Source organism: Quercus lobata, chromosome 11 (genome assembly GCF_001633185.2).
Source record: "Quercus lobata isolate SW786 chromosome 11, ValleyOak3.0 Primary Assembly, whole genome shotgun sequence".
NCBI lineage: Eukaryota > Viridiplantae > Streptophyta > Magnoliopsida > Fagales > Fagaceae > Quercus > Quercus lobata.
Genome location: NC_044914.1, coordinates 44,278,639 through 44,306,190, shown reverse-complemented (window position 1 = coordinate 44,306,190; position 27,552 = coordinate 44,278,639). Strand labels below are relative to the sequence as shown.

Genomic DNA, 27,552 nt, shown 5'->3' with positions numbered 1-27,552 from the left:
GGCTAGGGGTCGACGGTGTGAGGGAGAGAGTGAGTGAGAGAGAATCGGCTTTGAGTGAAAAAAAAAAAAAAAAAAAAAAAGGCTGAATGTGAAGTGAAAAAAAGAGGCTGATGAATGTGTGATATATATGACGTCTTTAGTGACGACTTGGATTTCATCACTATTGCCTACCTTTAGCAACAAACTCGGATTTGTCGCAGATAATAAAACTAATGTTTTGGTTTTTCCTTTTAGCGACGACTTATTTTCATCGCTAATTGTCACATTCAGCGACGAAGCGGGTTTCGTCACTAATAGCATGACCAGCAGCACCTTTAGCGACAAAAGTGTTTGTTGCAAAAAACTTAAACTTTTAGCAACGAACAAATTCATCGCCATAGATCAATTTGGTTTCGTACCTACACTATTGTTTGGCTAAATGTTACTAATTTTTTTTTTATAAATAGCGACGAAATATAAATTTCGTCACCATATGGTACTTTTTTGTGACGAAAAAATGTTCGTCACTAAAATTTGTCATTATAGTTATTTTTTGTTGTAGTGAAAATATAAAGCGCAATCTAATCACAGAACACAGCCTTTCTCATAAAACTAATAAAATCAGAACAAATTATTTTTTAAGAAAAATCTGACCCACAATATCTAGAGATAGAGGATAGAGGACAAAGACTATTTTTCTCTTCCTTGGTAGAGCACAATGGTAATTTCCCCTCTATGTGATGAGAAGATGAATGACATGTTTTAGTGTTTTTAGTCCAAGTGAAAGAGAGAGACATCTGGAGATAGAGGTAGACCAAGAGGTAGAAAATGAAAAGCAAAAATGAAGATAAAGAGGAGAAGTAGAGATACATGTGTGGAGGAGAAAAAAAAAAAACTTATGGATGGAAAATGAAAGAGAGAAGAAAAATAAAATTGTGAAATATTACCACAATATTTTCATAATTTTTTCACAAATAATTTTAAGTAGCGAGTTGTTATTAGCTATTACAGTTGAGAAAAAAATAATTTCAATGGTATGTTCAAATTAAAACTTATAATAACTTACCACATTGAAACATAACACTTCTCGTTAAAATTAGATAATCCTAAGACTCACCATATCATTGCCACAAGTGCTACACAAGATTTGTTAAAAAATATCACCAAAAAATTTAAATATTAAGGAAAGAATGAAGAAATATAATATTTAAATAAAATATAAAAAATATAAAGAATATATTAGAAAGTGTATTTAAAAAAGTAGGTAAATAAAAAGTAAATATAATTATTTACTTTTTATACCGCACAAAAATTTAAAAGAGTTGTTGAAAATGCTCTTTTATATATATATATATATATATATATATATATATATATATATATAACACGTACACCCGTGAAACTTGCTGACCAGACATGAAATTTTGAATCATGCAAGATAGTCCAGCTAATTATATATAGACATCTTTTTGTTTTTTTATGCTTTTTTTATAAAGGATTATAAGGTGCCGTGAGGTCAATTTTTTAATAAATACTTTTAGAAAAATTTTGAAATTATTTTTAAAGAAAATATAAAAATTTATTAAAAATATCAGATATTTTTTTTTCTTTTTTCATAAATAAATTTTAAAAGTAATTCTTATATAAACGAATAGACTTAGAGCATATGTTAACCGAATCTACTTTATAAGAGTTCTTTTATTACAACAAACAAACTTACCGTCTTTACCATAATTTTCCTATGTGATAAACTATTACTGGCTACTATTATTTTCATATAAATTCACAAATTTTTTCTTTATTAATTATTATCAATCTTGTTGAAAGTTGCCACAAAAATTATACAATTTTTTTTTTGGAACTATATATATGTATTACCATAATTTTCCTCTGTGATAAACTATTACTGGCTACTATTATTTTTATATAAATACACCACTTTTTCTTTATTAATTATAATCAATCTTGTTGAAAGTTGCCACAAAAATTATACAATTTTTATTTTTTGGAACTATATATATATATATATATATGTATAGTGTCTTAAGCCAAATTGCTCTAATTAATGTGTCTTAAGTTGAATTAAAAAAATTGTTAATACTTTTACAATTTCCAATAAAACATTTTCAAAAATAATTAGATTGGCATCTAGTGCCCATTCGGGTAGAGCTGAAACTTGCGTTTCAGCTCTACGTTTTCCTAACTTTTTTTTTTTCCTCTGCACGTGAACAGTAAAAGTACTGTGCAGGGGACAAAAAATACTATTCATGCACTGTTTATGCACTGTTTATGTACTATTCATGGGTCCCACGACACTATTTACACATTTAAAAATTATTTTGTTACAGTGTTTTCAGTTTTCAGTTTTCAATTTCAGCAACAATAAGCTCAATCCAAACGGACTCCTAGTTAGTCTCGTGTTGCACCATTCTCTTCGAAAAATATATATATATATAAAAAATCCTTGGTTCCTGTAGCTTATACGAGGTAGCGAAAGGACAGGTAAACTGCGTAAACATCATTACGTAAGCTTGAATATGTCAGCTTTACTTCCGTTTTCGCTATAAATAGACGCACCTGACGGATGACACTCACAAAATAAGCAAAGAAGAATAGCTTTAGAAACTAGAAACTAGTATTAATAAGCAACAATGGAGATACAGCAAGTCCTTCACATGAATGGTGGAGATGGAAAAACAAGCTATGCAATCAACTCGCAACTTCAAGTCAGTCCTCTCTCTCTTAATATTGTTTTGTTCTTTTCTTTCTTATATATACATCAACTTGATTTGTTTGTTTAGCAAAAAAAATATACATCAACTTGATTTGTTTGTTTAAAATTGTAGAGAACTGTGGCAGCTATGGTTAAGCCCATATTTGAAGAGAGCATGGAGGAGCTTTACCTCACTCTGTTCCCCGAGTGTTTGAAAATGGCAGATTTGGGTTGCTCAGCAGGACCCAATACCCTTTTAGTTGTATCAAAAGTCATGGACATCATTGGCACCAAGTCTCAAAAGTTGAACCGCCCACCACCCTCATTGCAAGCATTCCTAAACGATCTTCCAGGGAATGACTTCAACACCATTTTCAAGTCATTGCCAAGCTTCTATAAGAAGTTGGAGAATGAGAAGGGAAGCTCATTTGGGCACTGTTTCATAACCGCAGTGCCAGGGTCTTTCTATGGCAGGCTCTTCCCTAACAATTCCCTGCACTTTGTTCATTCTTCTTACGCACTTATGTGGCTTTCCGAGGTTGATAATATTCTAGCTAGCTAATTTCCCCATCGGTCATTTTTTTTTATGAATTTTAGAATTTTTAGGATGAGAAATCCGTGGACACAACTTTTGTGGCATAACCAAGATTTTAAAAACCGGATCATAGGTAAAACCCTTTTTGCCTTTGGTTCTCAGTTTAATTTAGTCTTTGACCGGTTTTGGGCATATTTTCCAAACTAAATTGATATTTGGTTCCTAGTTGAACTGGCTGATTTAATCCGGTTTTTAAAATGATAGCATAACTTTTACTACAAAAAATAATATAGTTGATTATGAGTGGTAGAAAAAAAAAAAAAAAAAAAAAAAAGTAGTAAGTTCATGTTAGAGTAAAAAGTAGTAGTAATAAGTAGTCAATCTATCATATTAAAATTATGATAGAAAAAATTATAGTCTTAAAAGAATTCTTTTAAAATTCAAATAAATTCATGATTTCTATTTTCTTTCCTCAGTTTTCAAAACCAAATGAAATTACGCATAAAGTTACAGCAGATTCTAGCTTCATCTAAATGGACAAAAAGTGTCATGTCATTTAACCCTCTCTCTATATATATATATGAAGTGGTGTTAGTGTGGAACGTATGGTGGATTGAACTTGAGGCTTACGGATTACATCACACTCCAAACCAATGAACTCACTACCTAAACATTAATGTTAGCAAAATGCTTACAATTTTTTTTTTTTTTTTTTTTTGGATACATGCATACAAATTGTTAATTACTTGATTAATGGTATATTTTAACATAATCTTATAAAGACAGGACTTTTCATGAGAGCTAAATAGATTAATTAACATTTTTTACTTCCTATCTTTCGTGCTTTGAAAATTTCATGTAGGTTTATCTTAAGTAACTTAAGCATCCACGAATTCAATTAGTTCTTCGTTATGTATGCAATGTGACAATGAAAAATTTTATATAGGCACCAAAACAGTTGGTTAGCAAGGAGGCCATGAACAAGGGGAACATATGCATTGCAAAGACAAGCCCACCTCCTGTGTTTAATGCATACTTGGAGCAATTTGAAAGAGACTTCAAAATGTTCCTCAAGTGTAGGGCAGAAGAGTTAGTCCCTGGTGGTCGGATGGTCCTCACAACTATGGGCAGCATTAAAAGCGACGATCCTCTTTGCATTTGGGAAGTTGTTGGACTGAACCTCAATGACATGGCCTTGGAGGTAAGGAAGTGTATAACTTGTAGAGAGAGACATTTGAGCTAAAAACAATAAGTTTAGAGAGAAAAGGTTTTCACAATTGTTTTTACAACTATTTGAGGTGACATGCATGTTGTAAGTAGTGCTAAAAGAAAGTATAGGAAAATTACTCGCTATTACACACTCTTTACGCACTTTCTTCTGAAATCGTACTTTTAAAACACTATTTTAGTCCATATAGTAATATGTGTGTGATTAGTGTGTGTGACTATTATTACTTTAAAATATTTGCAGTAGTTGTGAACTATAAAAAATGGTATAACTTCAATCATAATTTAATACGTATATATAACTTTAAAATTTGTAGTATCTCTAGCATCACTCAAAAATAGTTATATATTTATTCACTAAAGTAATTAAGAAACATCAATTATATTTATTATCACATTAGATTTGTGCGAGTGTGTGTAAAATTTATAATAATTTTAAGGCTAATATGAACGAAAACTAAAGACCCATGTCAAAGACGGAAAGTGGGTAAATATGAACTAATTATAATTGTACGTCTATCTCTCTTTCCAAAAAAATAAATACTCGTATGTCTATGGGGCCATGGCCTATGGGCTGGGCACACCACTGTCGATCTTTTTTGACTTCCATCGACTTATGCTGACCCAAGATCCTTCCTGCATCACGTGATTCACGTGCTGTCAGTCCTGGCCGGTATCTTACTGCTGCTGTCCCATGCAAATTATAATTGAATAGGCACAAAATTATTGCTGCTATAATACAAGTTTTCAACTACTGGTACTTTTTTGATAGAAAAGGATACAACATGTATTTTGTACATCTAATTATATAAGATGATCGCCAAGAATCTTGTAACTATTCTTAATGGAATTTAACTATCAAGTTATCGAATATAATACCCTAAGTTACTTTGGTTCATTAATTATATTTCAGGGCTTAATAGAAGCAGAGAAATTGGACACCTTCAATTTGCCATACTATGCACCAACTACTGAGGAAGTCAAGAAGGTGATCGAGATTGAAGGATCTTTTACTTTGCTTAAACTTGAAGTTTTGAAAATGGATTGGGACTCTTACATAAAGAAAGCTAATAGTGGCCTCGATAAGCAAGAAAGGGCAACAATGATTGCCACTGACATTAGGGCCGTTGGTGAACCTATATTGGCTAGCCAGTTTGGTGAAGAAAACATGGACAACTTGTTTCAAAGGTTTAAAGATGTTGTCCTTGATCACATGGAGGCAGAGAAATGTGAATACGTTAATTTGGTCATCTCCTTGGCAAAAAGGGGTTGAATTTTAAGGTTAAAGTAAAAGTGATGCTGAGAATAACGTCCGCCAATGCAGTGGCAGCTTTGTGGACAATATGTGTGTTTTGATTATCTAATAAGTTGTTGTGTTGGTTAGTTTATGATCTGTGTTTTGATTATCTATTTGTTTTGTGTTGGTATTGCAAGTGTTGATTGGTCACACTTTGTTTTTGCCAATAAATATTATATCAATCAGAAATAAAAATATGAGATCATGAGTCCTTTTGACTTAGAAAAGTGTTTGTAAATGTGGCCTACTAGCTACTTTAGCTCGAGTGATTTCGCCTGTATGAATCAAACATGGGTCTTGGACACATTGCATGGCATTCACAAATCACAACTCCCGATTGAGTGATATCATAGGACAACCTCCTTTCCATTGGTTGAATTTGTTGAGAAATTGAGAGACTGGTTGGTACAAGTTTACTAATTTTAAGTCAAATTGAATTAATTAATCAAATTATGCTTACACACTTAGGTTATGGTTAATTCTAACCACAAACCAATATCCTTATAACGAATAAACTATGGACCTAGCTAACACGTTATAGACTTAACTTCTGTTCACGATTTGCTAATTTATAAACTATGGACTTAACAGAATCTTTTATAGATTTAACCATCTTAAATGATTATGGTATGCGTCAAAAAGATTGGGGAGGGAGATTGACAAATGTTTTTAGTGTTTAAATACTAAAAATTGTGAGCCCTCAAAAAAATACGTGTTTGGCAGGAGAGTTTAACAAAGATTTGAGTCATAGTTTTCAATTTAGAGTGTTTGTCTTGTATTTTGAGAACACCTCAAAAGAAGTTTTTAGTTTTCAAGTAATAGTTTATAGTGGCATTGTTGTAATTATTTTGAAAATTGTAGAACTCATATGATGTCGACAACACACAAAGCACAAACTTCTTAAAAACACATACTCAAACTAAACACTAAATTATGTTTTTCACTTTTGAAAATATGTTATTACAAACATGATACCAAACAAATTTTTTGGATTATGAGTACTTTTAAACAAGTATGTTCATAACATTTTTAAACCATAGTTTTCACATTATTTTGAAGACTAATACCTAAACTCTCTTATCAAATGGGCCCTTAACAGCTAGGTTTAAGAAATTGCACTTGCTTTTAATTTGAGTATGATTGTTCTATGGCTGTCGTGTGTTAGCACTTTGCTTTGTACTTTAGAATATCCTTTTGAAATTTTTCCTAAAATCATTCTTTTGATTGACAAACATCCATTTCATGCGAAACAACATTAGCATATGAAATATGAAATGTCTCTCTCACCTTGTATGAAAATATGACCTGCAAGTTAGGGTGGACATGCTTCTATAAAAAAATAAAATTAGGGTTGTTAAGTTATGTCTTTCCAATGGAGCTTTCAACGGTGGACATGAATGAAAACGATCGCCTATTTAGCGAATTCTGTGCTGTTGATTATTACTTTAAATCTCTTTTATAAGTTCATATCTATGTTAATTAACACTCTAACTTGCTATAATTGATTCTCAAAAAACTCCTTTAATTATTGATTGTATGTCATATGGCTATGCTAATGATGCAAAACTGCGTTATCTTAATGAATAATATATTTCTTCTCAATAGAAATTAATGAACAGTACATATCATAATAAATAATAAATACTAACAAACAGAAGGAAAATCAAGTAGGTGTTAAATGCACGGGAAAATAAAAATAAAAAGGAAAAGGAAAATTATATACATATATATATATATATATAAATTTGTAAGGTGCTAAAGATCAAAGTATCTTATATTTAAGGAAAAATTATTATGTAATTTTGAAGTACAGAACCAGCCTGCTGACCTTGTACTCCCAACCAATAGGAGCATGTCGGCACATTAAAATTTGCTTACATTAGCAGGACTTAGCAGGAGGCTGACCATGGACTTCCAACCAATAGGAGCATGTCGGCACATTAAAACTTGCTTACCGGACTGCCGACTCTTATTATTTGGAAATGTTTAACAGAGGCGGTCCTTCAAAATATTCACGCATGCCCTCATGAACTCTCAGTTAAAAGGTTCGGGCCCACATCAATAAAATACTCCTAAATAATATAGGGTTCTCAGTAGAAGAAAGACAGACTAAAAAGCCATAAAGGAAATTGACAGCAGCTCTCAGTAGAAGACAGTGGCGGACACAAAGAAATTCAAGCTACTATTTTTTTTTGGGTTTCAAGTGAAAGCATGGTAGAAATAATGGACTTAAAAAAGTGATAAAGGTATATTTTGTTTTGTCTTGTTTTGATTTAATTTATGTTTTGGTAGAATGTTTAATTATTTGTGGTGATATATTTGCTCTCAAATAAAACTATATAAATCCTTATTGCTGTGTGTGTTTTTTTTTTTTTTTTTTGGCTCTTTGCAATATTTATTGTTAATTGTATTATTATAATATTTTTTTCCAATGAGTATCCATAATTGACCCAAAAAAATTTAAGACTAAAATTTTGTTGTTATATAATTAAATAATTAAATAAATAAACATTAAAAAATTTGGTATTAAAACTTTGTTGTTATATTGTTGTGCCTAAACATAAGAGTTTTGTGATTAAGTATACCATAGGCGTTTAAGAAGAAATACAAAATTGTAAACATGGTGCATATCGATAAAAAAAATTATAAACATGATATAATTATTGTATTGTAATTTTCTTAGTATTTTGTTTCTAATATTTATATTTGTCATAAAAAATTGTTGTAGTTATTTGCAAACCAAGTGATATTGAAGAAATTGAAGGGAATTGCATGTTTGTACTTTTATTCAACTTTATATATTTGAAATATCAGTTCACAAAGAAACCAAAATTTAATTTCAAAAATGTTCTTTTCCAAAAAAAAAAAAAAAAAAAAAACATATAATGCCTATAATAGGAAGCAATATCTATGAATATTCATAAAAACCACCGCTATCACGCGCGGTTTAAAAAAAGGTGGGGTTTTTTTTAATTTTAAAAAAAAAAAAAAAAAAAAAAAGAAGCAAATCAAGAGTGCAAATGCAACAAATTGAAACCCTAATTCAATATTTTCAAAAACGGTTGAATTAACAAATTTTTGTTTTTTTTTTTTGAGAAGAACAAATTTTTGTTGGTTATTATTTGATCACATTATTTACATTATTTTTTTACCTATATACTAATGTTATGATTTTAGTATCTCACATAAATTAAGTATAAACTTAACTATGTATTTATAAGCTTTTGAGCACCCTCCTTTTACAAATGAGTGACTTTAGGAAATTTGTTAATGAATCATTTTAAAATAGTTTTAATATCATTGAAAATATAAAAAGTTGTCAAAAAATTATTTACTTTTCTTTTAAATAAAAAAATTTCTAAAAATATTTTTTAAACCAACATCCTTAGACATATACATCACAAAAATGTTTTAAATTTTATCATTGGCATGATTTGTGGGGTTTATTAAAATAATTTTTCGTATGAATTAATGTTAAGAGATATGGATCACGAAAAAGCAAGTTTTAAAGTCGCATGGATTGCTGTGCTATATATATATATATATATAGAGAGAGAGAGACACACACACACAGATCATACAGTGTACATATTTTTTTTTAATTTTATCCTTGGCATGAATTCATTGTTAAGAGATATGGATCCAGGAAAAAGCAAGTTTTAAAGTCACATGGATTGCTGTGGTGTGTGTGTATATAGATAATACAGAGTACAAAAATGCTTTTAATTTTATCCTTGGCATGGCATGAAATGATTTTTCGCATGATTTTTTGTTCAAAGATATGGATCCAGGAAAAAGCAAGTATGGGTGCTGGTGCAGAGTTACGTAATGGGAGGTAGGACTCTGAGGGATACCCAAAGAAAAATTCTGGTGTTACAAAAATTCTAGTGTCACAAACTAGTACACTTTGTACACAACTCACACATTTAGCGAGTTATGATTGGTAGAGGGGTGACCTATCATCACCCCTCTACTAACTGCAACTTGCCACATGGGTGTGCACTAGTTTGTGGCACCAGAACTTCCGATTACGAAATAATGAAAAAAAAAAAAAAGGAAAAAGCAAGCTTGTATGTTTTGCCAGTCTTATCATCATTGCCTGTACAATGATCCAGCTTCTTTTAACTCCGGTACCTTGTACAGTAATGTATACGCAAAGATAGCCGATGCATCGTCCTTGAATTTTCCCTTTTTCAATAAAAAAATCATTGTTTAGCCCTTTTTTTTTCCTAGTTTTGAAATCTGGATCGTTCAATAAATCATAAAAAAGAGAAGTTTAAGATTTTTGAAATTAAACCGAGGTCGAATCGTGATGACATAATAATTAATTTAATAATAAAATAAAATAAAAAATGTAACAAAACTTATAAAAATAAACAATATTGATCTGAAAATATAGAATATTTGTTCAAAAAAATATAGAATAGTAATCTCTTTCAAATATATTTTCACAACTTTTATATTTTAATACTTTTAGGCCAAAAAAATGTAACAAACCGAATGAAAAAAACGAAAACCTACTGCCACAATGCCATGCACCCACAGATGTCATTTCTCTCTCTCTTTTTTTTTTCTTTTTTTTAATAAAGAAAATAAACACTTTACCCAAAATCAAGGAACTAATACCGTCACTTTTTATAACCCCTTCAAATTCAAATTTTAAATTTCAAACAAAAACAAGAAACATGCAAAAAAATCTACAGCCACTTATATACTTCATCTTATTTAATTAAAGAAAATTATTATTTCCAAAGCAACTCACTCATATGTCATATCACCCTCTCTTCAATACAACATCAGACTCAACCTGCCCCCACTTACCACTATCTCCTCTACCCTTTTTGTCTTCTTTTCTCTTTCACTCCCCAGAATTCTCTGTATCCCCATAGTCTCTATTTACAAACACAATTTTATCCTCCCTCTGACTGAAACTAAATGGTAAGAACCAATGATAATAGAGAAAGATCTAGTGACAGTGAAGCATTTTGCTAAACAAGATGTCAAGCTCTGGCTTCTAGTGAAGAAAAACGAGATAGACCACCGCAGATTTTTTTTCAAAGTATTTGTTATCCAACCGGTAAAACCGTGTCCGATCTTGCAAAACAGGAGATTTGACCGTGGTCCAAACGGTTCACTGCAAATTAAAAATTTTCGGTTTTATACTTCTAGAGAACCAGATTGATGAACGGTTTCTAGTTACGGCGGTCTGACTGGCCGGTTCAGTCTGTATTTCAAAAGCATGTTTTTAATGCTTTCGGTTGGATTTGGATCGCACTGAAAAAGAAAAAACATGTGTCTGCGTTTTTTTGGTGGATCTTGTGTACTAGGACCCACAAGTACAGATTTCAGCAATTTTTTTTTTAATTGGGTCTTATGGTACCATTCACACATTTAAAACTTATTTTGCTACAATATTTTCAGTTTTCAATTTTCAATTTTTAGCAATAAGCAATATCCAATATTTTAGATCATTTCTTTTTTGTAAATTCAAGGACTTTTGTATGTTCTATTTCTTTTCTATTTTTGGGAAAAAGATGTTTTGTTTCTTATCATTTTTGCTTCATCCACCATTACTGTTTATTTTATTATACAATAATCAAATAGACGAAGGTTATGAAAAAGGAATCAATTCAATAATAAGAAATACATGGTGTAAAGAGAGATATTTACACCCTTCAATAGTGATGTGTCATTCAAATATCAAATTTTTACAAGAGTCTGCGTTTGGTAAGGATGGGTGTAAAACTCATGTTTTATACTATCCAATAAGAGATTGTCAAATCAGTATTTTACTTAAAATTTAATACTTCTTACCATACCTAATAATATCTCAATAAAATCCTAATTTGGTTAGATTTAAATATGAATATTAGAATTGATTAAGTATAGTTGTACTTATTCTTAAATATGTAATAAGATGATATAACATGTTGAGATTGAAGGGGTAAAACATATGTTTTATATCAGATCTTTACAGAATTTAATCTCATTTTTGCAAATAAAATATGACTCATGTTAACGAGTATTCTTAGGGCAATTGTTAACAAATCATATTAGAAAATATTTGATACCGCTTTCATTGGAAATATGAAAAGTTGTCAACAAAATTATTACTTTATCATTTTTTTCATAAAATATTTCTAAAAATAGTTCATAAATCAATACCCTTAAGGCATTCGTTAACATTTCCCATAAAATATTAGGGACTATTACACTAGATCACACTCTCACTCAAATAGTGTCACCTAATAAAATAAGAGTCCAAATTTAGTAAGGATGTAGTGTAAAACTCATGTTTTACACTATTTAATAAGAGATTGACACGTCAACATTTTATATAAAATTCAATACATCCTACCACACCTAATAAAGTCTCAATAAACTCCAAATTTAGTTGAATTTATATATGGATATTATAATTGATTAGGTGTGATTTTGCTTATTTTTAAACATGCGATAAGATGATGTAGCATATTAAAATTAAAGGAGTAAAACATGGGTTTTACAGAATTTAATCTCATAAAATAATCAAAAAATTAAAATGAATTAAATGACCTAGTCCGGGGTATAGAACACTCTTTGCCTCTTTTTCTATGCAGAAACACATGGTATTATTTATCCTTGTTCTATCACTCTGCCCTCAAGACTCCAAACAACCTACTATGTGGTTCAATTTAAAAATTGAACCACTCAAAAGAACCAAAAATTTGAGAGGTTAAGGTATTGAGATCATACCAAAAATCAATCCATTGGATGTTAGATTGTGATGACATCATTAATAATTTAAAATTTAAATTAAAAAAATGAAACAAATTTGTAAAAAATTGAGCAATTTGAACTAAAAACAAAATCTAGAGAAATTAGATAATGTTCAAGTATATATATTTTTACAAGCTTTAGATAAGAAAAAAAGAAAATAATAAAGCATAAAAAACATTAAAATTATAATTATTATTTCAGACATAAAACATAATTGTGTAAACAAAAAAATAATTTTGATGTTTCACATACAGTAATGCTATAAACACATTAAGTCACAATGAATATAGATGATTTTAATTATATCTTACAAAAAATTTATATATTTTTCTTTTAGAGAGGGCTAAGTTCAACTACATATAACATATTAAAAATGATAGATATATTAGTTGTGAGTAATATGAAAAGTTTATTTATTTTGTTGGTCACACTTGTGAGTTCAAGAATTACAGGGTTTGAGTTGTGCACTTCACAAAAATAGGGGTGTGCAGCCAACCCGCCAAAACCGACCCGACCCAACCCAACCTGTTGAGTTGAGTCGATTTTTAGGGCTTAGTGGGTTGCGTGGGTTACAAAAAATTTTTTGATAGCGGGTTGGGTTGGGTTTGGGTCATAAAATTCCAAACCCGCCAAACCCGATCCGACCCACCCATATATTTAATATATATATAATATATTATATAATTAATAATTTTTTTAAAAATAACTAACTCTTCCTATTTTATATAAAAGCCAATTAATTTACAGAAACTCTAGTAAATTACTATTGTTGTTTAGTCATTAGTGTTTTTTAATATATTTATATTTATATTTTTTTCTACTCAATTTATTAATAATAATAATAATAAAATTTTTGTCCAACCCATGGGTTCAACCAGACCCATGGGTTGGGTTGGGTTGGGTTAGGTTGGATTTAAGTGATAGGTTGGGTTGGGTTGAATTTTTTTTGACCCACCATGATGGGTTGGGTCAAAAAATCCCCTTAACCCAATTCAACCCGACCCATGCATACCCCTACACAAAAATACTGTGTCACGACCTAACAGTGATAACGTACTTAGGCGTCATCAATAGTAAATTTAAGTAAACTGGGTTAATGAACGCATAACGCTTTTTTGTTCATAAAATAAAAATAAATAAATAAAAAGGAAGGAAGTGTGTGGCCCAATAACTATCTTGCAAGATACGGTGTAAGAAACCTTTTGTACGATGCTTCAAGTCCTGTCAAACGATTTTTTCAAAGCAAACATGTTGTTTGAACTTTGAACCGTGCTCAGACTGAACAATTTGGTATAGATATGCATACTGTGTCTCTATCATTGTAAAATCTATTTCAAATCGAACATACTTAATTTTGATTATCAAAATTTAGCAAATATTTATGTTAATTTAGTCACATTTAGCTTTTTACTTCCAATTACCAAATCAAGCACAATATAATAAGTAAAGCAATAAAGAGATAACATGACATTGTTAACGAAATGGAAAACCGATGGAGAACATTTTTCAAGGGATAAACCGCTAAGGGGGTAACAGTCTTGGATACTCCTACAAAACAATTCACTATAATCAATTAAGTTCAAATCTACTTGCAGCTAGTTGCGAGTAGACTCTACAACACTGTAGACTTTTCGTTGATGCCTCCCTGGGATGCACGGACGCGGCAAAACCCCCACTGCACTCGCGTCCAACATGACCTAATGCGGCAACACGCGAGGGATGTCGCTACCTACATGTCGATGCCACATCCAACTTTTTTTTATTTTTTTATTTTTTTCGTTTCACGATTCACGCTGACATGGCTCAAACTCGGGCCGATTCGCACTAAATCGGGTTGATTCACGCCAACTCAGGCTGTATCCACCGAAACAGTCGATTTAGGCCGAAATTCAAAAATAAAAATAAAAAAAAAGGTGCAAAACACACTGTTTGAACTTAATAACAAACCCTAAAGGGCCTAAACTCTCTCACGCATTCTCATTTCATTCAAACTTCAGCTCTCTCTTACTCATCTCTCTGTACTCTATGCCTCTCCGTCTCCCTTGTAAGACCTAGCCACTCAATCACACACACAATCTCACTCTCACACTCACACGATCTCACTCTCACACTCACACATCATGTTTTAGTTATTATCAACTGTTACTCTTAAATTTGATATATGTTTATATAATGTGAAAAAGTATGCCTAGCCATATATTAAAAATATAAATATAAATATTTTTAATAATTTTTCAATCGCCGCACCCCGCCACACCCCGCCACACCCGTACCCTACTTTTTCAAAAATTGCCGAGTCCCGCATCCGCACCCGATTTCGGAAACGCACCCGTGCTTCATAGATGCCTCCACAACAACTCTAGAGCCTTTTCCCTCCACCTCACCATATTTCTTTGGTTTTACATGGTCTTGTTAAAAAGAAACCTTATCCAAAAACTATTTTCACCTTTATCAATGGCCTTCGAGGGTTTTTTTTTTTTTTTTTTTTTTTTTTTTTTTTTTTTTTTTTTGGAGTATTCATTGTAGAAACAATAGTCCAACATCCATATTCAAATAATTGAAGCTGTTAAATATGGCAAATTTTTTAATTTCTAAATATTTACTTATGCTTTTTTTTTTTACTACTTAAGCTTGTTTCTTGTGTGTCTGTGGAGAGAGATTTGGGAGGTGGGGGATAGGGGTATAAAATTCTCACTTTATAAGATTCCCAATATATTATTTTGGGTTCAAGTGATAGATATTGTGATGCTTCATTTATGTGGTTCAAATCCTGCCTAACTCTCCCTCGCTATCTACCTAATTCAAAAAATAAAAATAATAAATAAAACTATTGTTTTGGGTAGAAGATACTTATCATTAATATCTTTAATGACAAAATTAAAAAATTCCTAATGGAAGAAATGCCCCTACAATTGTTTGAGATTGAGATGCTGAGAGATTAGCCATTTTCTTTGTATGTACATGTTGTCTTCAAAAGAACTAGAAAAATTAAAAATTAAAACAAAGGGTAAGAGTAAAAATCTTCTACTTTTTACATTTTCTTGGTCGATTTTTTTTTTCTTTTACCTTTCTTCTCTTTTTTAGCTATGAACTTGGTAAAGAGGTTTTCTATTGAATTCTATTTCAATCCATTTTGGTCTATTCGGTCCACTTGTTTTATTTGGTCCATTTCAATCTGCTTTAGTCTATTCGGTCTATTTCACTCATGAAGTCTATTTCGGTCCACTTTATTCCATTCGGTCCCCTTCAATCTATTCGGCCCTTTTGGTCCATTTCAATTAACTTCTGTCTATTAGGTCTATTTTGTTCCACTTTGGTCTATTTCAGTCCACTTTGGTCCACCAGGCCTATTTTGATCCATTTTGGTCCATTTGGTCTAGGTGCTACTTAAGAATGGGAAAAGACAAATTTAGGTTAAGAGTATCTATTCTAAATTTGAATTTATTAAAAAATATAAATCTCAAACTCATTCCAAATTCTATTAAATTTTAGTAATTTAATCCCAATTTTTGTTCCACATATATTTAATGAATCCAAACTCATTTCAAACTCATAAATTTATTTATTTTATTTTGTGTGAGGACACGATTTGTAACGACCCGTAACAGTGTTAGGTTCGTACGTAAAAATGCCCAAATAATATCATTTATAGAGCGTGGGTTTGAAAGGCTAGGCCTTGGTCACAGAACGGTGGTTTTTCGTGGTGGGCATACGTAATTAAATCGTGTTCGCCCTAGGAGTTTTTCTCCTGGAGGCGGGCTGGGAGGCTCTGGTTTTTTGCCATTTTTCCCTACCCTCGCTCTGGATTGCTTACTTTTCCTTTTATACTAGCATATGTTCCTTATCCTTCGTCCACGTGTAGGATCGACTTTTCCAAGACTAATACTTGTCCCATCAGCCCATATCCAGAGTGGTTAGGGGTGGTTGTAAAAGCTGGAGAGTATGGCTCTGTCAGGTGCAAAGTATTGAATGGCAGTAAGGGCAGCTTTCTCTGGTCGTTATACTTTCCAGCGTATCCTTCTTTATTGACCTAGATATTTTAGATTTTTTCCAAGCTGCTCCTATACCGTTTTTGCCCTTCGTTTTAGTGAGACCTCGGACATGCCGAGGACTGAATCGTCCTCGGCTGTGTCCCAAGACTATTTTGTACTTGTATTACCGAGTCTGGGCTATAACCTTTCTCGGCTCGGGCTTTAGGCCCCAATGAATAAATGGGTTAGGGCCACAAATTATTGGGCCCCACAATAGCCTCTCAAAATCCTGCTGTCCGACCTCTTGGTTGGAGATGAGGGTTTTGGTAATGCCAAGCCTTTATTACGACTCGTTTAACTCTGTCCTTCATTAATGTTGGTGTCTCTTCATCTACCCAGGAAACATACCGGGCTACGAGACATTCCTCTGAATTCATTCGCAATGCGTTCCTGCCGTTTGATTATCCAAAACGCACCTTTAATGATTTCCCTTTACGAGACCATTTAAATTCGACGGTTATTGACAGTGTGGGGAAGTGGAAAGGGTATTTTCTCGTTTACAGATTTTCTTGGAAATCTGGACAGATTAAATACCTTCCGTTTTGCCCTTCATATAAGAAGAAAAGCGAGAGGTTATTTCTCTTCTACAGAGACCCTTTTAATCCTTCTGAAATCTGAAAATCCTTAGTCTTCCCCAGAGTTTCCCTTATTCGCTTGCTTACACTTTGAATCGTGATAAGTCCAAGATAGGAGTGGGAATGAAGAGACCATACCCTTCTCAGAAATGCTACGTTATTGCGAAGTTCAAAATGGCTCGGTCAGGGTAGGGATGGGAGAGACTCAAGATACCTCTCATCCTCCTTTCAGTCAAAATCCGAAACAGGGGCTCGTCGTGTCAAACTTTTGGTGCAGCTGAGCTGGGATCACCCATTATCAGTACCAGCCGCTCTTTTATGAGCATAGCTAACATGGCACCAACGTGTTAGGAGTCAGGACTGACGCAGGGACAAAGTATCCCTGCTTCTTCCTCTCTTCCTTCACCGGTGCCTCCTTTTGCCTCTCTTTCTTCTTCTTTCCACCACCAGATTCATCCTAGTGCTTTTCTTTTTTCCTCTTCTTCTCCTCTCCCACCAAGGAAGGTCCTCCTCTCAATATGGGTGCCACTGGGGCAGAGTTTGGAAAGACTTGGAAGCAGAGCTTAACAAGATTTCTGTTTGTTGTTGTTTTTTTTTTTTTATTATTGTTTTTGTAACTCATTTTCTATATAGGCTTTGTTTAAGCCCTTCATTGTACATTGTAACACCTCTTTACATTAATAAAGGTCGTCATTTCTTGATTTCGTACATTCTATCTCTTCTTTCGAAATAGTTATGCCGTGAATAGACGTACTATCCTGTAACTTTTTTTTTTATTTTTATACTATGAACGATGCTTGGGGCCGAAATCCCAGTTAATAAAAAGATCTCGCTCTGTGCTTATTGGAACTATCTGGCATAATAATGCCGACTTGAATAATGTGGCATTTAGGGCAGAAACCTTTACTGAGAAAAAGATGTCTATAATGAACTTAATAAAATTGTTCGGCACAATAATGCCAACCTGAGAAAGCGACACTTAAGGCCAAAATGCCTTACCAAGATAAAAGATATTATTATGAACTTATTGGAGCTATCGTGTATAATAAGACTGACCTGAAAATGGGTTGTATACCCCAAATTTGAACAAGGTGATGGCTGAATGCTCGATGCCATGTAGGAAGTAATCATCCGAGAATATATAACCCAAATTGTACAACCCTTGTTGGTCGCTGAGAAATAAGGCGTTTCGCCTTTTTCCTAATAACTTTCATAGCCTTGACCTTTTCTGGTATTTGGTCCGAGACCTGAGCGACTTAGAATTCTTCTTAAGTAGCTGACTTCTCCATAGGTTTGAGTCCGAGGACCATGCAATACCTTGATTCTGTCCAAAACTTGATTTTTACCTCTAAGTAGTTGGTTTCCCCATAGGTTTGAGTCCAAGGACCATGCAATACCTTGGTTCTGTCCAAAACTTAGTTTTTTCTTCTAAGTAGTTGGTTTCCCTATAGGTTTGAGTCCGAGGACCATGCAATACCTTGATTCTGTCCAAAACTCAAATTTTCTTCTAAGTAATTGGTTTCCCCATAGATTTGAGTCCGAGGACCATGCAATACCTTGGTTCTGTCCAAAACTCAGTTTTTTCTTCTAAGTAATTGGTTTCCCCATAGGTTTGAGTCCGAGGACCATGCAATACCTTGGTTCTGTCCAAAACTCAGTTTTTTCTTCTAAGTAGTTGGTTTCCCCATAGGTTTGAGTCCGAGGACCATGCAATACCTTGGTTCTGTCCAAAACTCAGTTTTTTCTTCTAAGTAGTTGGTTTCCCCATAGGTTTGATTCCGACGACCATGCAATACCTTGGTTCTGTCCAAAACTTGATTTTTTATTCTAAGTAGTTGGTTTCCCCATAGGTTTGAGTCCGAGGACCATGCAATACCTTGGTTCTGTCCAAAACTCAGTTTTTTTTAAGTAGTTGGGGGAATTAACCCCTCGGCTATGGCATGAGACCTTGGGTTTAGGGGAATTAGCTCCTCGGCCAAGCCCCTAGAACCATCCGTGTGGCTGACGCTACGAAACGTAGCCCTTAGTAAAGAAACATAGCCCCTAGTGGAACTTTACGCTAGAATACTACAACCGGCTGTTAGAAATGACAAGGGTACTGTAACGACCTACCGCCTATGCCAACACACAAGCCTTCCCCACAGACGATGCCAATTGTGAGGACACGATTTGTAACGACCCGTAACAGTGTTGGGTTCGTACGTAAAAAGGCCCAAACAATATCATTTATAGAGCGTGGGTTTGAAAGGCTAGGCCTTGGTCACAGGACGGTGGTTTTTCGTGGTGGGCATACGTAATTAAATCGTGTTCGCCCTAGGAGTTTTTCTCTTGGAGGCGGGCTGGGAGGCTCTGGTTTTTGGCCATTTTTCCCCGCCCTCACTCTGGATTGCTTACTTTTCCTTTTATACTAGCATGTGTTCCTTATCCTTTGTCCACGTGTAGGATCGACTTTTCCAAGACTGATACTTGTCCCATCAGCCCATATCCAGAGTGGTTGGGGGTGGTTGTAAAAGCTGGAGAGTATGGCTCTGTCAGGTGCAGAGTATTGAATGGCAGTAAGGGCAGCTTTCCCTGGTCGTTATACTTTCCAGCGTATCCTTCTTTATTGACCTAGATATTTTAGATTTTTTCCAAGCTGCTCCTATACCCTTTTTGCCCTTACTTTTAGTGAGACCTCGGACATGCCGAGGACTGAATCGTCCTCGGCTGTGTCCCAAGACTATTTTGTACTTGTATTACCGAGCCTGGACTATAACCTTCCTCGGCTCGGGCCTTGGGCCCCAATGAATAAATGGGCCAGGGCCACAAATTATTAGGCCCCACATTTTGGTTTTAAAAAAGACCAGCTTTACCGATATATAAAAAAAAAAAAACTAAAAAAAAAAACTCATACCTTTGAGATTTTTAATTCTCCAATTAACAACAGCATCAAATTTAAACTCAATCTGGTTCACCAAATTCATAATTAAAACTTGCAGTCGAATTCTTTAAATAAAGGGACATGCAAAGAACAGGTTGCAGGTGATCACTAGATTTAATTTGGCTCATGCAAAGAATTCAAATATAATACATGTTAAAAAACAAAAAAACAAAAGACAAAAAAAATCTTTCATAACCATGCCAGCCCAAAACAACCCTCAGTGGACTTAAATTTTTGCTGTTGGATTGTTTTTGCTATAAGTGATAAAAATCAAGTCTAGTTCGGGTCCAATTTGGCATGTCTAAAATTGACATCATATTTTTTTATTGCAACCCCAATCCTGTCGCCATATTACTGTTGAATGCATCAAAATAAGAACATCAACACTAAAAACACTTATGTTCAACATGTGTTTGATTGTCACCTCCTGTTCATGTATCTAACATGACAGATTATGAATGTGTCTATCATTTTCACATGCATTCACTGTTATTTCTCCACCACTTCACAATCTACCATATCACATTTGTGACAAAATTGTAATAAAAATGTTTGTTGTCCTAGTAATAAAACCCCACTTACCATAGAAAGAGATGATACAATTATGTAATTTCCATAGAAAAAAACCGCAACTACCATAGAATTCTAACCAAACTAGGAAATATAACAATGAGAGAAACTGAAACTCTAAAATTCTAATTCTAATTTTAAATTCAAATAGAAAGTTTGTGGTGTGCTTTTATATTAGAACCCATTTTCCTCTTCTTTGTGTATGTAAGTGTATTTGTTTCTCAAAAAAAAAAAAAAAAGACTAATAAGGAAGATAAATAAAATAAAACATTGAAATCAATTAAAGTAGGTAATTTGTTACTTTCCCAATTCTACACTCTTACTCTTTATGGAGATTGACATTATGTTCTTATTTCTTAATTTTTGGAAGATCCCAATTTGTCAAGATTGTCACCATTGATTCTATGAAATTATTGACTCTTACGGAAGGAGTCTTCCCTCTCCTCACATGAGTGTGGGCCCCAACATAGGACCTACACAAGGGTTCACATTTACTATGAGAAGGTGGAGGGCTTTTCCCATAAGAATGAATAATTTCTCTTGAATCCTAAGAGGACTACCATTGAATATGCTAAAATGGGTACATCAACACTAACAATTCTTTAGTTGAAGATGTGTTTGGTTGAACCCCTAGCTCTCGGGTCACACAGAATATGAAATATTTGATTACTAAAATATAAAAGCAACTCTAGATCTCATGATCTGGACTAACTTATTTTTAATTCTATCAAATTCAATAGCATAAATGAAATCAATTAGAAACAAAATAGTCCTAAAAGGAGAAACTATTTATACACTTAAAAAATAAATGAATAAAATATGAATGCAAGCACCCAATTTTTTTTTTCCAAAACCAATCATTTGTTATACTTCATGTATGTGGTTTGAACTATACATCACCCTTCCCCACTATCTATTTATTCAAAAAAAAAAAAAAAAAAAAACTATATACATGAGTTTGAGTTGAAGAATTGCCAAAACTAAGCCCTATGCTACCTTTCCTCTAATGTGTCAAGCAAATGAAGTTGAAGTCTTGAAGAACTCTTTCCTTCACTTAGGCTTTTGACAAAACTTACAAATCCTTGGAACTAAATGATTGATTTTACACCAAAATCTTTGTTAATGACATAAAGTTTATTTTCCTTTATTAGGAGAACCAAAATTCAGATATTCTCTCTCCTAATATTGTAACTATTAAATTATTTATAACAAAAAAAAGTTACTAATTTTAATTTACTAAAATTCTGTATTAAATCATTTGTATCTTCTTATCATGCATCAATTATAATATGTCTCATATCAACAAATCACTAATTTCATTTTATTAGTAAGTTTCAATCAGTTCAATTGGTAAAGTCTCTAATGGTTAAATAAAAGATCTGAAGTTCAATTCCTGCCTACACTAAAAATTGATTGGTGTTTTGGTCAGATAATAAAAGTGTATCATCAAAAGCAGACGCTATAAATTAAAACTTTCTAAAAAAAATTATTTTATTATCCACCAATATGGAAAATCAACCATTCTAAGAACAAACAAACAAACAAACAAACAAAAAAAAAAAAACTGCAAAATTACCTGTTGAAAATCATTGTAACCATTTTTTCACTCACTTTTGACAAAATATTCAGTAGGGAAGACTCTCACATGAGGGGTGAGCCTCACATGAAACTTTCTAAAATTCATGCTTTCACTAATTTCATAAATACCTAATAATTTTTCTTTTTTGCACACAAATTGTTAGTCATTTTCCAAGTCAATGTCAACAAGTCAATTTGGCCATTTTTCTCTGGGCCCCACACTCTAACCTTAGGCTTCATAAATGCTATGAATTATGCTAAGATATAATTTTTAGCACAATTTTATGTAACAACTCGTTATATAATGAGTTATGATTAATGGAGATACAGACCCAGATTATACTCTAACTAATTGCATCTCCTCATTGTGTCCATAGCATAATTCTGGATGCTATTGATCGGTCCAAAGTCAAAACCTTACATGACCAAGAAAAACTGAAAACCCAAAAAAAAAAAAAAAAAACAAAAACCAAACCAATCACAAATTCACAGTCCCTTCTTCCCACCACAAATCTATCAAAAGTCAAACACCCATCACCACCACCATCGCAACATTTCTTCCCCAATCTGAATTCTCTACTACAAAGCCAACAAAACCCATAAACCCCATTTCCCAAAACCCCTCAAAGATCCAATCTTTCCCACCATCCCAAAAACCATGTTCCCACCATCCCAAAAACCATGTTCGAAACTACATATACCTCAAACTCCGCACTCTCTTCTCCTCACTCTCTTCCCAACTCACCCTTGTCATCGATGAGTTCGATGGTCTTAACCACAACCACCTCTTCAAAGCTGCACAGCTTTATCTTAAACCCACTCTCTCTCCCAACACTAAACGTTTCAGGGTCTCCATGCCTGTCAAAGAGACCAAAATCTCTGTCACCATGGAAAGAAACGAAGAAATAGTTGACACATTCAATGGTGCCCAACTGAAATGGAAGTTGGTGTCGAAGCAAGTACAGTCAAAGTGGGTAACTGGACCTGACTCGGGTCCTTACAATTCAGTTCTCATGAACGAGGTTCGTTACATGGAGTTAAGCTTCCACAAGAAACACAAAGACATGGTGTTCCAAAACTACTTGCCCCATGTGTTAGAAAAGTCTAAGGAAGTGAAAGAAGAGAGAAAGACATTAAAGCTTTTCACTTTGGGTGGTGATAGAATGAGAGGGCATAGAGTGGAGAGGTGGCAGTCTGTGAATCTTGATCATCCTGCGACTTTTGATACTTTGGCTACGGATGTGAATGTGAAGGAGATGATAATGGAGGATCTTGAGAGGTTTGTGAAGAGGAAAGAGTTTTACAGGAAAGTTGGGAAGGCTTGGAAACGTGGGTACTTGTTGTTTGGACCACCTGGTACTGGGAAATCTAGTTTGATTGCTGCTATGGCGAATTACCTTAATTTTGATATCTATGACTTGGAGTTGACTGAAGTTAGGCGTAATTCTGACCTGAGGAACCTGTTGATCTCGACAGCAAACCGGTCTATACTTGTGGTGGAGGATATTGATTGCTCTATTGAATTGCAGGATAGGCTTGAGAAGGCCAGGGTTATGAATCCTTTTCCATCTCATTATCATCAACAACAGGGAACGCAGGTGAGGTTATTGCTCTTTGTAATCATTTCTGTTTTTAATGATTTTCTCCGATGCCTTGCTGATGGTATATGATTGTTTATGTTCAAGATTATGTTTGATGGTATGACTTCAGATAAAATAGATGACATATAAGATTACATGAGGCAAACCTTGACTAGTCTGTTGAAAAGTCATAGCCAACCTCAAAATTTTGGGATTAAAGACTTGATTGTTGTTGCATTATGTTAATATATACTTGCCAAGAGCCTTGTAGCTTAACTAGCACCTCCTAGTGTTTTCATTTGAGACATCCAAGATTCAAATCCCCAAACCCCCATTGTAACTATTGAATAATCAAAAATTATGTTAATAGATACTCCTTGTGCTAAGTAGTTGCTAGATGTATGCTTCATTTATGGTAAATATCATTTTGAGTTTGAGAGGTTGCAATGATTTTGGTGGTGGTAGACATTTTGGAGATGAATAGAAAAGACGTCTGTCATGAAAAGAATTTTAGTGTTTATGTATTTACTGGACAGCTGGAGTACGCTGGAGTACTCTTTCTGTCCTAAATACCTTTTTGAAGCTGTGTACAATAGAAGCACAGTTCTTTGCAAATGTTCTTTAACACCTGGTTTGGGATTTTATAATCTTGGGAAATACTAACATCTTAGAATTCCATTCAGTGTCACAAAAGGCTCAAGGGGTACTAATTAATTAAACTCTTAAAATTCAATTCACTGTCAGAAAAGGCATATGGGTTTCTATCTTCTGATTGTGGAATTATATTTCCTAAAGGCCTGGTAGATCTGTGGTCTGTGAAATGCATCAATTACCAAATCAGCTAAGAAAAACTTTGGTTTAAACAGCCTCTAATTCTGGAGTAGCTTGGAACATTGGAGGGTGTGTAGGGTGTGAGTGTATTTTCTCCATTTTGGCCAGGACTAGTCAATCAAGAACCTCATGGATGTGTAGGTTGTGCATATCTTGCCAGAAAAGTGGGATGATCAAATCCTTTTTGTTAGAATACTGGTTAAATGATTAAATTTACCATTTCCTAATAGTTTAAGCTTTTGGGAAAATTGGTGATTTATCATGGTATCAAAGAAGGTGCTTTAAAAGCTTCATCTTTGGGGCAATTGGTAGTTTATCACTTTTCAAGTTTCAAATTGAAATATAAGCATACACCTCAGCCCATTAGGTAGCAGGCATTGAGTTTAGGCTGTCATGGAGTGGCACCACTGAGGAGGAAACAATAAGAGCACCAGTTCCACTACCACCTAGAATATGAGGGTAGTAACCCTCAATGGCTTGATGCTGTCATATAATGTGATTAGTGGGCTTCACTAGTCTTATGAATTCAACCAAAGAAAAGAAATATTATTCTGGAGGTTCATATATCAACCTTGGTTTTTTAGTTTCCCCCATTCAATTTTCATGGGAGCATTGCGAGCAATCTTGTCTTTCTGCGTCAAGTGGTAAGAATCTTCATACTATTTAGTGCATGATGATGGCTGGAGGTACCTTTCTTCCAAGAATAATTGCCTATCGATAATTTGATCATATATTTTCTTTCTGTTTAGTTGATTTTGTCAGGGTTGCTTAATTTCATAGATGGCTTATGGTCAAGTTGTGGGGATGAGCGGATAATAAGTGTTCACAACCAATCATAAAGATCGGCTGGACCCAGCTTTGTTGCGTCCTGGTCGTATGGATGTACACATCCACATGTCCTATTGCACACTGTGTGGATTCAAAATGCTAGCATCAAATTACCATGGAATTACAGAGCACTCACTGTTCTCAGATATTGAGATGTTAATAGAGACAACAAAGGTAACTCCAGCAGAGGTAGCTGAGCATTTACTGAAAAATGAGGAACCTGAAATTGCACTAAGAGGCTTAATTGAGTTTCTTGAAGGGAAAAAGAGAGAGTGATGAAACTAAAGCTAGTGAAGCAGAAGGTACAGAAGAGGTAGAGGGCAAAGGTGGAAATGGGACAACGGAGGGTGAGAAAGGCAAACACATGATAAGGATTCTGTGATGTGTTGCAATCGTAATGAAGGTGCCAAATATTAAAAACAAAAAAGCTACATAGATAATGAGATAATTTGGTATGTGCTTCTATGTATGTGTGTGTTGATAGAGCCATATATACATTTTAAAATATATATGATTGAGTTCAAGTTACATTAACTTTAACTCTTTTCCATCTTATCACTCATTATTTCAAGTAGATTATTTTTTTTTAATTTACAAGTGAGGGGAATTCAGGGGATTCAAACCTAAGTTGTTCACATGGAGAGGATTAGGCAATGCTAAAGAGCCACAAGACTCTTGACTCAATAGATCAATATTTTTCCGACTGCACCAATTACATGTTCTTCATATGTGCTAAGTTTCACCTTAATCTAAGCTTAAAGGCTAAATACTCTTGGGTGATTGATAGTGAAGTAGTATTGTGAGAGAAGGGTGAAAAGAACCCCCAGCATGTCTTCATTCTACAATTATCACTGCTTATGGACTTGAATCTTGGTGATCTATCCATGACCAAGCTTGGGTGAAACTAAGTAGAGGTTCAAACCAACTAATGTTGAAGAATCAGTGGACTATCAAATTCAAAACTCATTTGTTTAGTAAAAATGAGAGAGAGAGAGAGATTTTGAACCATTTTTATCCTAATAATTCACAAGCAGAGATCATATAATCCAATAGTGAGTTTGGCAAACTGTAAGTATTATTACAAGTTATTAAGTACCTGTATGGTTTTGTTTTTTTGCAAAAAAATAAATAAATAAAAATAAAAAAACGATAGTGTTTTGTAAACACATATTTCATATTCGGCCACACCATTGTGATTTTACACGTTTTTGCATTGCACTCTTCAAGCTGCAATTGCAAAACACACTTATAAAAGCAAGTTTTTCAAAATGCTCAAAAACATAAAGCTGAACCAAATTACTCTAAATAGTGTGACATTAATTTTTTTTTTTTTTTTTTTTTTTTTTAAAAAAAAGAGGCTAGTCATATAACCCTTCTTAAAGTTCATTATATGGTAGCAAACCTGCAGGGCGTGTCATGAAATATAACTAGCACGTAGGGAATATATCTGGCACACATACATGGGCACCTTGTTTGTACATGGCTTGTGAACGAAAGATTTATGCCAATCTCGTCCATGCATTTCTTTCTTGCATGATATTCTCTCCTGCCATCCCATAAACACATTGCTGGTTTAGACCATTTGCAAAATAGAGTGATTGTTCAGTACTTCCTCTTTCTTATCACAGAAAATTAAGAGTAATTATTCCATATTCACGGTAATCGGATTAGGAATTAAGATCCATTTGGTAACTTTATTGTCATCGTATTTTGAATTTGATAAAATAAGTTTTGAATCATTATGAAATATTGCTTTTGATAGTTATGTTATTAAAATTACATTAATTTATCATCAAAAAGTCTTATAATTCAGTAGCATTATCTACCGAGAAACAAGGTTTAAATCCTTCTTCCTCTCCAATTGTTGTAACTTATAACTAATAATAATATTGTTGTAACTTATAACTAATAAATTATTATAAGAAAAAAAAAATTAAAAATCAACCAACAAATGCTAAACCGCTAGCAATCACAAAATCCTAATTCCTAAAAGTGCCCAAAGAGGAGCTCAACAGTCTTTTAAATTTTAACAAAAAGAAGGCTAAAAATCAGTAACCAGTGAAGCTAGGCTAACTCCATTATTTTCATGGACATGATCATGCTATAAACCATTCTGTATAGCCCATTCT

At 33.5% G+C, this 27,552-nt stretch overlaps 1 protein-coding gene and 1 pseudogene across 2 annotated transcripts; both read left to right on the top strand.

Moving 5' to 3' along the window:
* The first annotated feature begins 2,572 nt into the window (after positions 1-2,572).
* LOC115967695 (salicylate carboxymethyltransferase-like) lies at positions 2,573-5,973 on the top strand. The gene is made up of 4 exons (XM_031086832.1): positions 2,573-2,705; positions 2,826-3,230; positions 4,174-4,428; positions 5,368-5,973. Exons 1-4 carry the CDS (start codon positions 2,631-2,633, stop codon positions 5,725-5,727), a joined length of 1,095 nt encoding a protein of 364 aa, XP_030942692.1. The 5' UTR covers positions 2,573-2,630; the 3' UTR covers positions 5,728-5,973.
* Positions 5,974-9,554: 3,581 nt separating this feature from the next.
* LOC115966947 lies at positions 9,555-25,957 on the top strand (annotated as a pseudogene). The gene is made up of 3 exons (XR_004086400.1): positions 9,555-9,586; positions 22,708-23,782; positions 25,345-25,957. The product of XR_004086400.1 is annotated as an AAA-ATPase At3g50940-like (transcript).
* Positions 25,958-27,552: the final 1,595 nt, after the last annotated feature.